At 53.6% G+C, this 14,971-nt stretch overlaps 1 protein-coding gene across 6 annotated transcripts in view; it reads right to left on the reverse strand.

The window, feature by feature from the left end:
- Positions 1-14,971, reverse strand: part of ADAMTS14 (ADAM metallopeptidase with thrombospondin type 1 motif 14) — a 99,755-nt gene that overhangs the window by 14,129 nt on the left and 70,655 nt on the right. For 4 of the 6 annotated variants that reach the window (XM_043476694.1, XM_043476692.1, XM_043476696.1 and 1 more), the window contains exons 8-15: positions 13,401-13,544; positions 12,646-12,778; positions 11,007-11,120; positions 9,000-9,148; positions 6,880-7,055; positions 4,157-4,290; positions 3,657-3,780; positions 2,632-2,712 (exon numbers count right to left, since the gene is read on the reverse strand). In XM_043476694.1, the coding sequence (XP_043332629.1) occupies positions 2,632-2,712; positions 3,657-3,780; positions 4,157-4,290; positions 6,880-7,055; positions 9,000-9,148; positions 11,007-11,120; positions 12,646-12,778; positions 13,401-13,544 (1,055 nt within the window). The remainder of the gene's footprint in view (positions 1-2,631; positions 2,713-3,656; positions 3,781-4,156; positions 4,291-6,879; positions 7,056-8,999; positions 9,149-11,006; positions 11,121-12,645; positions 12,779-13,400; positions 13,545-14,971) is intronic. The other 2 variants (XM_043476698.1, XM_043476697.1) reach the window with 1 other exon arrangement.

Below are 14,971 nucleotides of genomic sequence, written 5' to 3' on the forward strand. Positions count from 1 at the left end.
ATGGGGTAACAAGAGGGTTGTCATGAGGCTTCAAGCAATGAAGAGTGCCAGCTTCAGGCCCCGCACACAGTGGATGTTACCAGCATAGCTTCTCTCCATTAACTTCCTTTCAGAGTCCATGCCCCTAAATTCCAGGAGTGCCAAACGTGTTTGGACAGGGCCTTGGCCTTCACTGCCAAGGCGGCCACCTGTCCCAGGCTTCTCCAGAGAGCACACACCCTGTCAGCACACATGTGCACACAGGGGCACACGCACACAGACTCACACATACATATTGTGCACATTTTTCCCAGGGTTGCTGTGGATCTCACACACGTAATAGTCACACAATCTGTGCCAACAACAGGTCTCAGTTCTGCTTCCTTCCCACCCAAGCTCCTGGAGAGCGCTAACCCTCAGAGACTGCCCCCACAAACACATAGTGAATGTGCCCACCCCGGGCCTGCCCTGGATGCCAGGAGCCTCTACCCCAACCTCCGCAGAAGCCCATCTGCTACCTGCAAGCCCATTGAGCTAGCTCCCTGGGAAGGCTAGACATTTGCACAGGGTAGGGATGGATGGCAGGAGCTGTGCAGGCAGCCCAAGGGGCTGCTGAGAGTATGGAATCATCCGTAGGGCTGCAGTAAGAGAAGTATTTGTAACCACCTTCTTTCAAGGGTAAATGACCTTCTCTCCCTGCCCCTGTCCCTCCCCAGCCCCTGTGCTGGCACAATTCCCCAGAGCCACACAGGCAGGTATGCAGGGAGATGGCCAAGCCAAAGCCCTCCTATCTCACAGCCAGAGGTATGGCTGGCAGGGGAGCATGGCTGGGAGATGGGAGACCAGGGTCCAGATTAGCTCATCCTGCAGATAAATGAGCGTACACAGATCGCCCACAACCCACTTAGGGCCTCAGTTTCCCCGTCTGCCTTCTGCCTACTTCAACTCTACTCAGGTGCCCTCCAGAGCAGGTGAGGAATTTCTACAGCTGGGCTAATGTAAATACACAGGGAGTGAAAGTTCTCCAGGAGACTTTTAAAATGTTTTCTATTATTTTAATAATAACCTAAAAATACGAACATTGGCATTTTTGTAATATATGAACTTTCCCAGAGATATTACATTTTGTGTTTGTGTTCATGATGAGCTGGTAATAAGCAGTGCGTCTTGGTGGCTGTGGTAGGTTAAGAGGGGGCTCTGGGACCTGCCATGGCCCAGGGACATCACCACCATGCACCCTCTGTAAGGAGTCTGAACACAGACAAGTGTGGGGAACCCAGCATTGCCCAGTGTGTGGGCAGCAGCCTTCTGCCCACCTGCTCGCCAGGAGCCTGCTCCAAACCATACTAATGTGCTTTCAATTGAGATAAAATTCACGTGGAATACAACACTGCCTTTTAACGGGTGTGATTCTGTGACTGTGTAATCATCATCACTATCTAATTCCAGAACATTTTCATCACCCCCAAAAGAAATCTGAGACCCATTTGTAGTCACTCACCATTTCTCCCTCTCTCCAGCCCCTGACAACCATTAACCTACTTCCTGTCTCTATGGATTTGCCTATTCTGCACATGCCCATTTTTCGATGCCAATTTAGTTTCAGCAAAAACAGAATAAAGCAAAAAAACACACAAAAATCTCCCCTTCTTACATTTATGGTCTTAATTTTAATTCCACTGATTGATTTGGGGGTCTGTCATTTTTAATGTCTTGGTTTTATAGCTGTATAACTGGTGTACATATAAAGGGTCGGCATCTAGCTTAGAGATTATGTGTTTAAGCATCATTATAATAAGAATAATTGAAGGGTCCCTCTGATAGACTGCAAAAACAGCCACAAATACCTCCTATTCCTGTTGGTTCACCTCTTTGCACTGTGATGTATCACATCTCCCATTAGGAGATATTCTGTTTCTACCTCTTGAGTCTGGGTTTGGCCATGAGGCTTGTTTAGACCACTCGGACATGAGAAAGCAGATGCAAGCAGAGACTTGAAATGGGCTTGCACACCGGGGTTTGCCTGCTCTTGCCACTCTTGAGGACCATGAGACAGATCCCACGTGCATAATCCCAGGCTAGCCAGCTGGGGACATGACCCTGTCACCCCAGCTGACAGCCAGGACCAACCAGGTCCCTACAGACCCACCAGCTGACCGCACTTGGGTAAGTGAGTTTCCAGGAGGATGAGTTAGAAGAAGTATCCAGCTGAGCCCAGCCCAAACTGGGGATCCACAGAACTTATGCTAATTAACACTTGCTGCATGAAGCTGCTAAATTCGGGGATGATGTATTATATAGCAAACATTAACCAATACATTCTATGAAAATGGGTTACCTTTAAAAGGTACCTATGTGCACAAGAAATGAACAGTGTTTGCCCCTGGGGAAAGAAAATGCTCCTGGGGTAGAGGGTGGAAGGAATCTCCCCTGGATCCCCTTTCATACCTTCTGAAATCTGAAGCATGGAGCCTCTTTCCAATTCAACACAAATGAAAAATCAACCAATCAACAAAAAAGCATTCTCTCACATTATTCAAATTCAAGAAATGCCCCCTACATTAGAATCTTCTCTTCCATTCTCCCAGCTCCCCCACACCTGATGGCAGGTCCCAGGGGCTGGCTGCCTATCACCCAGCACCCCATACTCACCAATGTGGTGGGGGACCTTCTCCAGCTCCTCAATCTGGATGTGCCTGGCACCTGCTGGGATCTGCACCAGCTTGAGAGCCCCTGCCACAGAAGAGGTTCCAGAAAAATCATGAGCATCCTGAGCTGGGAACACCACGCCCAGCATCTCCCATCACCCCCACTCCTCATAGGTACCCAGGAAGCTCAGTTTCCTTATCTGTAAATAGGAATGGGCCCTTCTTCACAAAGTGCTGAGAGGATCACAGTTTACATAGCTTAAAATGCTCTATAAAACCTATGGACTCAGTGCATGTGTCACTTGCTACTATTTCCCACTGTCTTGACCCTCCTCTTCTCTCCTGAGGTTCCACTCTCCCATTCCTTCTCATATTTAAAGCCACTGTAGGGATTTTGATGAAACAAGCCATGAAGATCCAGCATTAGGGGGTTCCCATGATCCTCCCAATCCAGCGCCTGAAAACTAACCTTTCTCAGAGCCATCAACATTCCCCCAACAAGGACAGACAAGGCAAAGCTGAAATACTCCCAAAGGGGAAATGAATCTAATTCAAACTAAAGTGTAAAGGACTAATATCTGGCCCTTTTCAATAGAGGTATGGAGAAAAGTCAAGGAACTTAAAGGACCAGGAGTTCAAAGCAGGAAGCACTTCAGTTAAAAAAAAACAACAACAAATGAAAAAACAAGGTAAAAGATGAGGATGAAAAGGAAAATTGCTAGTCCAGCCTGGGCCTCATCTTTAGACGTTTCTCACCCTCACTCCCACCAACAGGCCCAGGGCAAGCTCAGTTCCTATGACCCACAGGGCCAAGCAGGAAATGGTTCTGAGCTCCTGAGCCCAAGCGCAGGCACACCTGGATGGTGAGGGATCACAGTCAGGGCAGAGGCTCCAGGACCCCCTCTCTCTGCCTGAACTGGGGCGTGGCTCAAGCCGGGAGGGGCTCATCTGGGGATGGCTCATTCTCTAAGGCCCTGGCTGGACCAGGACCCCACCACTCCTGGTCATCCACCACCCCCACCTGCTCACCTGCCTGCTTGGAGGCCTTGCCCAGCGTCCCCTTCACAGTCCTGCAGTGGGAGTTGTCGCCGCCACAGACCCCACACTTGTCATCTGCCTTCATGGACCCCACTTCCTTGTCACAGCCGACGGGCTGAAGTCAGAGATGGGGTCAGCAAAAGAAGGCTTCCACACCCGCACAGCCACATGCGGGCCGGCATCCCCTGGCCCCCTGTCCAGTCCCCAGGCATGAAAGGACCGTAGACAGAGATGCATTCCTGGACGGGACTCTGCCACAAACATGCTATATGACACAGTCAAGCTCTTAAACCTAGCCACGACTCTCTCCTTGAATGGAGTTGGGCAGTGACCCCTTTCCAGATCCCAGAGTTATGCTGAGGACAAGAGGTATCATGGGTGGGGAAGGTGAGGTGATGCCTGTCTTCCCAGGGAACAGAAGGAGGGGGAGGCGCTGCAGCCCTCCAGTCCCCTGAGGCAGGCAGAGGGTGGGTCCAGAGGGGGCCACCTACCACACACTCGCCGCGGGCACAGACACTGTAGAGGTCCCGGTAGCTGCAGCGAGTCCCATCATGGACCACCTGGTTCATGAAGACCACATCCCCTGTGTCCTCTGACTGGCAGATCAGTTCACACTTCTGGGCGTCTGTGGGGAAAGGGAACACACTGAGCCGGCTGGGCTCACAGAAAGTGGCTTGGCTTAGACCGACACTAGCGCATGACCTGGATGGAAAGTCCCAGGGGCCAGCTCTGGGCAATGCAGGGCGAACTAGGTGTGGAGCTGGGCATAAAAGCCCTGCTATGGCACTTAGGAGCCATGTGACTTTGGGTAACTTATCTGACCTCTCTGAACCTCAGTTCCTTATTTATTACCCCCATCAGTAAATGCCACATCACACTGTTAAGAAACAGCATGTGATAAAACAATAACAACAACAATTAGCCAATACTTAATGAAAGCTTACTATGTGCCAGACGTCGAAAACCTTTATACATTCTTGACATACAACTTTAAACACTTTTTGTGAATTAGCTAATTTAAACCTCTCAATACTCCCCAGGAAGTAGGTTCTAACATTACAGAGGAGGAAACCAAGGACCAAAGAGGTTAAGAAATTTGCTCACGGCTACTCAGCCACCCAGGAAGTGGCAGAGCCAGGATTCTAAATCAGGCTGTCTGTTTTGGGCCAGACTCTGCTCTGATCTCTACATACACATCACCAGTCACACATATGACAGTGAATCTCAACATGTTTGTGAACGTTAGAAGGCTCCGTAAAAGTAAGGCAGAACAGTGGTCTGGGTTTGGGCTTACAAAATGGAGCAGCAGTGATGGAAGGAAGGAGGTCCTTTCTAGTTTTAACAATCAAATGTTCTCTGTCTTGGAGAAGGCAATGGCACCCCACTCCAGTGCTCTTGCCTGGAAAATCCCATGGACGGAGTAGCGTAGTAGGCTACAGTCCACGGGGTCGCAAAGAGTCATACACGACTGAGCAACTTCACTTCACTTGTTCTCTGTCTAGGCTATTAATGTCCTATAAAAGTAGGTTCTGGAGAACATATAAACACTTGCTGTGTTTCTTAGAAAAAGGGAGGTTGGGGTTTAGCTAACTTCCTGGAATTTGTGTTAAGAGTCCTGGGAAAACCCAAAGTCCAACTGTCCCACTGACCTTACAGCCCTTTCTCCACCCCGTGTTACAGCAGCCTGTGTGGGTTCTGGATGGATCTGCAAAGCTTCCAAAGCAAAATTTGTCAGGAACCATCTGGCTCCTGGCTCCTCAACCCTAAGGTCCCTGTTGCCCAGTGACATCACGTCCCAGCACTCAGGACTTGAGTCTAGAGACAACATCCAGTATCATTTTGGATCTCACACACAGGAGCAGCCATACTTCCAGTGGGACCTGGGCCAGGGGCTGAGGGGTACAGAGCTTTCACCCTCCCAAAAAAAGGCAAGACCCTAACCAGTACACCTCAAGCAAGTGGATTTCCAGGCAGCCCTGAAAGCCAGCCAACAGTGGCATGGAAGTGGTGAGCTCCCCAGACTAGGGGGAGTCTAAGCAGGGAGGAGACACTCCCTGCAAGCACGTCCTGGAGGGATCTGTGCACTGGGGGGCAACACACAGGCCCTCTGAGGTCCCTTCCAACTTGAAGACTCTCATTCTAAATGAGAGCTGAAGAATGGAGGGTCTTGCAGCGGATGCTTTGAAGCCAGGGCTACAAGGAGGAGGCCCTGGGCTCAGAAGAGCAAAGTCCATTCTGATCAGTACTGCCTGAGGCTGAGGGCTGGGTGGTAGGGGGTGAGCATCAGGTCGTGGAAGGACCATGGAGAGGCCTGGCCAGGCAAGGGAGATTCAGAGGACAGCTGAAGGTCCTTCCAGCCTGAAGGCACTAAGATGGCATGAGTCCCAGCCCTTCACTGGCTTCTCTCTGCCACTACGAGTTACTGTTGGTCAATCACTAAGTCATGCCCGATTCTTTGAGACTCCATGGACTGTAGCACACCAGGCTTCCCTGTCCTTCACTCTTTCAGTTTGCTCTAATTCATGCCCATTGAGTCAGTGATGCTATCTAACCATCTCATCCTCTGCCACTACGAGAGACATCACTAAAAAAGCTCCAAAACAGATAGGCACTGGCTTGGCTCCAAACTCCTGACCCTCTGCATGAGTCCCAAGGCCTGTGTCCAGGGCAGTTTGGAGGGGCTCAGTGGGAGGATCTCACAGGCTCCCATTGAACTGACTTTCCAATCATTTTCATTAACGCCTGAAACAGTAGTACAATCAGTAAAAACCTAAAAACATGGTCAGTTACAGGACTGAGCTTCTCTGGACACTGGTGATGCAATGCAAGGAAGCACCTGTACCGGACCTTCCGCACATGCAGGACAGGTTTGAAAGCACCCGCCCCGCCACCAGCACTGCTGCCAGCCTCAACGGCACTTCTGGGCCAAGTGACCCCTGCTCAAGACATTGCTCTCGCATCTGCCAGGAAACAGCAGAAGAATTCAAATCCAGGATGATTTTCATGAGGATGGTGGGCCCTCAACATATACAGTGCAAAGGCCTGCACAAAGGCATGGGCAAACCTGCCACCTGCAATGCCCCTTTGGGTGCCGCCACTGTCCCTCCACCTTCACTGGTGGGCCAGGCATGGAAGGCCCTGTCTGGGAAGATAAGGACCCAGCAGATGCCCAAGGCCATGGGGCGGGAGGTGGAGGGAACAGGGCCCCACTCACCATCGTCCGGCTCATAGGGGATCCAGCTGTGCTTGGCGTTCTGGTGGACGTAGTAGGAGTTGCGCTTGGCACACTGCTGGGCCCGGAAGTCCTCGTAGGGCCCCGGACACTCCTCGCTGTTGCAGATCTGGTACTGGAACATGGGCCCTGAGCACATGCGGCCTCCGTAAGCTGGGCTGGGACAGGCATAGAGAGACCGTGCTGGCTGGAAAGGCTGGATGGGTGGCAGGCTTTCCCATACCCACCTGGGAGGCTCAGCCCTTTAGAGGAGCATAAAAAGGGGCCCCACTAACTTGGAAATTGGGGGGAGTGCCACTGTGAGGGCTGCTGAGCTCAGAGTCTTCTGGTCCCTTCAGGCATATGCCACCTATTTTTGTGTTTGTGTGTGTGTGATCAGGCAGAAGAGAGAATGAAAGAAAGAAACAGGGCAAGAGATGCGGTGGAGAGGAGGAAGACAAGAGGGAAAGACTAACCACTCCAACTGGGCTGGAAGAGAAATCAGTCTTACTCATCTTCGCATATTCTTTCACCCATTGCACAGGCCTGACATACAGTAGGCCCCCAACACACGACTCAACTGCTCTCATTTGCATCCACCTCCATTTACTATCACCACAAACTAAGGAGTGGGAAAAGAGACTTGGGTTTGGAGTCAAAAGATCTAGCTGAATCTACACCCAAGTCCTGCTATGCCTTAATTTCCCCTTTCAAGGAGGGACCACAACACCTCTTATTTTATCTACCTCCTGGTGTGTCTGTGAAGAATAAATTTTAAAAAGGTATCCTTAAGCAATCTGTACTCTCGTCCCCATTAAGTTAAAAGGATTCGGTAAGATTACGGGTACAAAGCATTCAAGTGAACGGGGTTACTGGAACTCTGTACAGAGGTGCTGGGACGGTTACGTGGGTTTATGCACAGGAGTGCTGAGGACCCCACCTGGCGCAGAGAAAGCGGTCCATACACTGGAGTAATTAGAACAGAGGCCGTCCTTCATTAGCGGTGAAACTGTGCCGGGCATGGTGCTGAGAGTACACACAATGTTTCATTTAAGCCTCATAAAATAAAAAGAGTTATTTCAGAGCAGTTCAATAAACAGGAGCTTCAATCAAGGGAATAACTATGTGCCATGACCAGGAGGTGGTTTATCCAGAGTGGGCACCGCTGGCCCTTTCTCTAACCCAGCTTTCATACCCTCAACAGGCTGAAGTTACAAGGCTGTTCTCTTTGGCTCCTACTTGTAAAGGGTCAGTACAGCTATCTGACACGGGAACAGGCTGCTCCAGGAGGCACTGAGAGTCCCATCCCTGGAGGGATACATACAGCAGAGTAGGAAGGACTACTCCTGAAGATGCTGGAGAGAAGATGACGACCACTGAACCTCTGTGATCCTAGGATGCTGCCGTTCTGAGGTCCCCATCACATCACTCATTGCTGTGAGGGCTAGGCTGGCCCTGCCCCACAGAGGTTCTGCATCCCTGGTTCCTGGGGCCAGCAGACCCACAGGGCCAGACTGGGCCAGCCCCCAGTTCCCAGGAAGCTGTTCTAAGCAGGCTGCATCAGCTTGGGAGATGGAGGCCATACAAAGCTGATGCTCAGAGGTACTAAAACCACTGGAGGGGAACCCCATGGAGAAGATAAAAGGGAGAAATAGATTGCTCCCCCAAAATGCTGAAAAATGGGGGGGGCGGTAAGGAGAGGATTTGACATTAGAAAGAGATAAGAAAAATTGAAGGAAGTTTTGCTTCATGTAGTAGGAAACAGATTTGGGGAATTTATTCTCCTAAAACATGGCTAGTGAACAGTGTTTTTTCAAAGTTTAGCTGGAGGATCCGGGTCACAGAAGGGCTCGTTAAACTGACCAAGCCTTGGGCCCACCCAGACTCTCTGCACATGAGATACTGAGAATCACCGGCTCAGACCCATTCTCAGATGTCAGACCCAAAGGGAGACATCTGACCAAGGTGGAAGTGATTTGGTGCCCGCAACAATTTTGGGTCCTCATCCACTGGAATACGTAGCTACCTGCAGGGGACCTTCTTTCTTGGGCCCTGCCCCCCAGCGCCTCCCCCTCCAAGCCCCTCAGGCCCCTGCCCTGCCCACCTCAGCCAAGTGCACTCACGGGGGATTGTCACAGCTCCGGCTACGGGATCGAACCCCGCCCCCACAGGACCGTGAACACGACCCAAACTTGGTCCAGGAGCTCCAGCCTCCGTCCTGGCCATAAGTCTGCTCCGGCGACTTCCAGATGCAGTGACCTTTGAAGCACCACTGGGATGGAGCAGAGGGTATGAGGTCACCCTGGAGCCACTGCCATAGAAAGTGCCCAACTGGGCACCGTGGGTGAGTCCAGAGAAAGGAATGCTAAGAGCACCAACTGCGGGGTCACACGGAATCCAATGCCTCCTGTGAGCTGAATGACCCTCAGCAAAGGATATCCCTTTCAGAGCCCACTCCTCAGCTGGACAATGGGGATAACAGCACTCACCCGCAGGGCTGCAGTGAGCACTCACACACAGCCCTCCAATAACAGCAGGTGATATAATAATGATGGCAGGAACTGCAATTATTTGGTTTACCACCCCCAGAGGCACAAAGAGCAGATAAGGGAGAGAAGACACAATCTTCCCACACAATCTAGAGTTGATCTTGGCTCTGTACCTCAAAATCACCACCTGGGACCCCAAGCAGGTATGTTCATGGGAGGGAAAGCCAGCTCCCCAGGAGGTCCAGCCACACAGTGGAGGGTGTGTGCCTCCAGTTCAAGAAGCCCAGGTTTGAATCCCGGCTTGGCCATTACTAGCTGTGTGTGGCTTTGGCAGAGCTTCACCTTGCTTCCCCGGTGGCTCAGACGGTAAAGCGTCTGCCCGTGATGCGGGAGACCTGGGTTCGATCCCGGGGTTGGAAAGATCCCCTGGAGAAGGAAATGGCAACCCACTCCAGTATTCTTGCCTGAAAAATCCCGTGGACGGAGGAGCCTGATAGGCTACAGTCCATGGGGTCGCAGACAGTCGGACACGACTGAGCAACCTCACTTCACTTCACCTTGCTGAACCTCAGGGTACTTGCCTGTTAAATGGGACTGTTCTCAGAATGGAAGGCAGCCACACTCACAAAGGCCTCAGCACAAGGCCAGGCACAAAGGAGAGCTCAACCCAGGTTAACCCCCTTCCCTTGTCCTGTGGGGCCATAGGTAAGAAATACAGTAAAGCCCTCCAGGTCATTTTCAAGAGAGAATTCAGTGTTTCTCAGCCTCAGAGTCACTAGGGGAACTTTTAAAACTCCAGATGTCTCAGCTGCACACCCAGACTGAGTCAGACTCTGCAGGGATAGAGATTTTTAAAAGAAGCTCCACCCATCTGTGAAGGGACAGACCATTTACAGACGCAAGCCTGCTGAGGGCCGAGGGTGAAGGGCAGAAGACAGGCTGGTGGGGGCAGCACCCTGCTTCTTCCCAGCACCCTCGTTTGCTTTGACAGGGCTCCTAAGTTCACAAGAAGCCGAGGAGAGGGACGTGCTTGGTCAGAGGATGGCCCAAGGCACCACACAGAGCTGCGGGGAGAGGCAGGGCCAGTGCTAGAGCAGAGGTGGGTTTCAGACCTCAGCTCAAGACTCTCAGACCTGGGGACCCCTGAACACCCCTCCCCAACACACACACACACACAAGAGAGAGTGCAAACATACACCAGAAAATAGTGAATGGGCAGCTTTGGGGTGGGGGGTGGAGTGGTGAGAAACAGTATGGTGAGCAGTGGGGAGGTGAGCAGGCAGAATACCCGGAGCCTTGCCTTCACCCACCTCTCTGCTAATCACCTTCTACCTGACCTCCACAAGTTCCCTAACCGGCCTGGGCCTCACTCTCCTCATCTGTAAAATGGGAGTAAACATGATTGCTGATGCACTGTGAGACAAGGCCAAACTCTTGCTCTCTGTAGATGCCAAGACTGTGGTCCCAGGGAGGAGAGGGGGTGTGTGTGAGTTCATGTGAGGACTCCACACCCATCTGCCTGCACGCAAGGCTCACTCTTGTCCCACACTCCCACCCCGCCCACACTGGCCAGAGGGGCAGGTCCCCCCGGGGGCCGGCACCCAGGAAGGCACTCTGCCTGCAGCCCCAGCCCACAGTTACCTTGCCCGGTGCGCACTCAGTCCCGTCCAGCGGGGGCCCCTTCTTGGTCTTGCAGAAGTACGGGTTGTCGGGGTGGCTGCACCACAGCTGCTTGCAGGCCTCAAAGGTCCTGAACTGTGCGGCAAGGGGGAGGGGGTCACCGGGCTGGACTGGCCCTCCAGCTCTGGCGAGCTGTCCAGGAGAACCGACAGTGACAGAGAGGGGGCAGGGTATGGGTGGGCGCTGGGGCCAAACACTGCCACGGAGGCAGGAGGGGCCCATCCAACCAGAGCCCCACACGTCCACCAGCTCAGCTCCCCCGCAAGTGCCAGTGGCCTCCAGCCACCCCAGCGAGAAGGCGCCCCCCACAGCCCACATGCCTCTACTCTCCCCTCCAAGGCCTCCGTCCTTGTCTTGCAGAGGCCACTCTGTCACTGAGCAGGGACCACAGTTTGAGGCTGTGGGGAGGCAGGGTCTGCTGATGGTCCCTGAGCTCTGGGCATGTGGGGGACTTGGAGGGAGCTGCCAGTCTAGCCCAGACCCTGCAGCACCCAGACAAGGTCAGGACTCCCATCTCCCTCTCATATAAGGTTGGGGTGGTGGTTTAGTCGCTAAGTCATGTCCGATTCTTGTGACCCCACGGACTATAGCCTGCCAGGCTCCTTTGTCTATGGAATTTCCCAGACAGGAATACTGGAGGGGGTTGCCATCTCCTCATATAAGGCTGGTAACCTTATAGTTCACATTGTCTAGGAAAGCCCCAATCTCCTTTTCTCTCCTATCATCCCCTGCCAGCCAGACTCATGTCCTACAAACACAGCCTCTGGGCATTGAAATCCCATTTCCCAGCGGCTTCTCCACCCTCAAAGTGGAGACCAGGTATCCCAGTGTGGCCTGAGCCATGCACAAGATGGCCACACACAGGGCCCTCAGGTCCTGCAGAGCTGAGGAGGGGGCTGCGTTCCTGGATGGGGGAGGTATGAGGTACTCAAGGCACCAAGGCCTGACCCCTTGGGACATCCCCCTTGCCCTGGGATGTCCCCTTCTCTGAGCCTCTGCCTGGGCCCTGCTCAGTGGCTGTTTGATTCTCCCCTGGGTGGCTCAGCTGACTGCCAGGCTCCAGGCTCTCCCTGCCTTGTCCTGCAGAGAAGAACAGGACTCTGCTCCCTTGTATCTACCATCTCAGGCACAGGGCAGAGGGTGGGGGGAGCATGCAACTGACCCCCTGGAGAGAGATTACGTGGGACACAGGAGAACTTCACCGGGGCGGGAAGTCTGCCCCAAACATCCTGTCAAACACCCATACAGGAGAAGGTGGCAACTATTTCTCTACCAGCCCAGAGCTAGTACCTGATCTGACACACGAGCCACCTGGCAGATAAACTCCCCCAGTCGCCAGCCTGGCCTGCCAGGACCCCATTGGTGGCCCACTCTCTGTGTTCTATTCTGTTCCCATCCTTCTAGGCATTTTCCAGCACCCCCCCAACACACACTGTCTCCCACCCCTCCATGGGACTGGGTGCGGTGGGGACATAGCAGAAGGTGGGAGGGCCTGGACCCTGGTCATCCTGTATCCCCCTATGGTGGCTCCATGAATGACCAGCCTGGGACCGAGGAGGCTGACCTGGCATCCCAGCTGGCAGAGGCCATGGGAACTCACCGCCGAGCAGGTGTGGTAGCCGGTGCCAAAGTCGAAGCGACACTGCTCATCCATTGAGTAGTCAATGCCAGGCAGCTCCGGGGGCTGGGGCCAGCCAGGCGCAAAGGGGTCATCAAGGAGACAGTCGTAAGAGCTGCCGGCAGAGGCAAGGAGGTGAGCCGGGTGGGGCAAAAACGCCCCAACTCTCCCTTCACAGAGGAGGGGGCAGGAACCAAGCTAGAAAGGCCTGCAGGAACCCGCCTGCTGCTCTGTGCTAGCTGCTGCATTCTCCAGGAAATATGGACTACCCCACAGTTGCCCCTGCTTCCACTCATGACCATGTCTGGGTTCCAAGGCAAGGGCACCAGGACCAGCCTTAGGCATGCAGCTCGTGGCTTTCTTATAGGGCCCATTTCACCCACATTACAGAGTTCATGCCATGGCCCAAAATAAGGGCTGGATCTCAGACAGTTTGAGGGCTCACTGCACTGAGAGAGGAAGACAAATCAGCCCACCATGTAGGATGGATGCTGGGCCCCGGCTGATTGCTGCAGAGGTTAGTGACAGTATTTCTGCTGGCACCTACCCACCCAAATCTACTCAAGGCCATCCTTGGCCTTGAGCTCCAGAATCCAACACTCGTCCTGGGCCTCCACATCCCCAGAGGCCCAGGAACTGACCAGCAAAATCAGACTGGAGCTTGTGTCAGGGATGGGATGGTGCTGGGAGGGGAGATGATGTGGGAGGCGAAGAGGCAGAGGGCGGAGGTGACCTACGGGAGGTAGCGGCTGAGCTCCAACTTGCTGCAGCGAGACCAGTGGAAGCGGTGAAAGGCAGCCTGCACCAGAGGCGCCATGACGCTGCCCAGGCTGGTCTCATCCGCGCAGCCGTTCGCCTGACCGTCGTGCTCCATGCCGAGCCTGGAGGTGGGGGGGCAGAGAGGGCAGTCCTGAGTCACACCCAGCGAGCCCACCCTGGGAAGATGAGCAGGTGGGCTGGAGACTCTGCCCTGACCAAGCTTCAGACTGTGCCTTTTGACCTCAGTTTCCCCACTGTGCAGTGGGGAAGGCCACCCCACTGGATGGAAGCTGAGGCCGCACACTGCCCCTCAATGGGGCTGAGCTCATTCTGCCCTCCAGCCCCCTCCTCAAACCCTCCCTAACGTCCTCACAGTGTCTGAAACCAGCTCAAGCCCCACTCTGGCCCCAGGACACCCTTCCTAGCCACCCTACCCAGGGGCTATCTGCCCACAGCAGGGGCCACCTGCACCAAGGTTAACAACTCGCACACCATGCGCTATCTCCCCTCCAAACCTGAGGCCTTGTGCACAAGGACCAATTTCATTCTGTTCAGTACGACCTGGCTTACGGCACTCTCCATGTGTACCAGCCTCTTTAGCTTCTCCTAGACCTGGCCTTACAGAGCTATGTGTGTGGTACCCACCTGCCATAATGATAGTTTAAATGTAAAAGTTTGCTCTTTATAGTTAGTGTCCATGCTAAGTCGCATCAGTCATGTCTGATTCTTTACAACCCCATGGACTGAAGCCCGCCAGGCTCCTCTGCCCATAGGATGCTCCAGGCAAGAATACTAGAGTGGGTTGCTGTGCCTTCCTCCAGGGGATCTTCCCAACCCAGGGATCGAACCCACATCGCTTACGTCTCCTGCACTGGCAGGCGTGTTCTTTACCACTAGCACCATTGGGAAGCCCTTTATAGTTAGTATCTAACACCGAAGGCCAAAGGTTCTAAATTCTTACACATTCCCAGATGTCTGCATCTGGCCTTGACCACTAGACAGACACCACTAGACAGAGCCTCTGGGCCTCTGGGGATGTGGAGGCCCAGGACGTGTTGGATTCTGGAGCTCAAGGCCAAGAGTGGGCCTCTAAGCTTGATCTTGTCTCTCTGCAGGCAGCGGCTCTGTGAGTGAAGAGTACCCCCCACACACAGGAAGACAAACTCCTGGCTCTAGAATATGTGTAAGTATTGGCCGCCAGGGCAGGCAGGGCCCTCGCAGATTTCCCCAGTGCCAGCCTCTGTATTGCAGCTGAGGAAACGAAGGCCCCAGAGAGGAGGTGCCACCCACTCAACAAAGGGCACGGCTGGGGTGAAACCACGGGGGCAGTTAGATGCAGAGAGGGGCATGGCTGACCATGGGCGGCAGGCTCGCCCTTGCAGCTGGCCCACTCCTTCCCATGTCCTTCCAGCTGCAAAAAATGGCCCTCACTCTATGCCTTGGCGGGGGACAGACAAGCTGGGGGCATGTCACTAAGCTCTGCCCTGTGGACAGACAAGGTCAGGAGGCGTGACTGTGATAGGTGTGCATCACCACTGGACACTGGATG

Source organism: Cervus canadensis, chromosome 8 (genome assembly GCF_019320065.1).
Source record: "Cervus canadensis isolate Bull #8, Minnesota chromosome 8, ASM1932006v1, whole genome shotgun sequence".
NCBI lineage: Eukaryota > Metazoa > Chordata > Mammalia > Artiodactyla > Cervidae > Cervus > Cervus canadensis.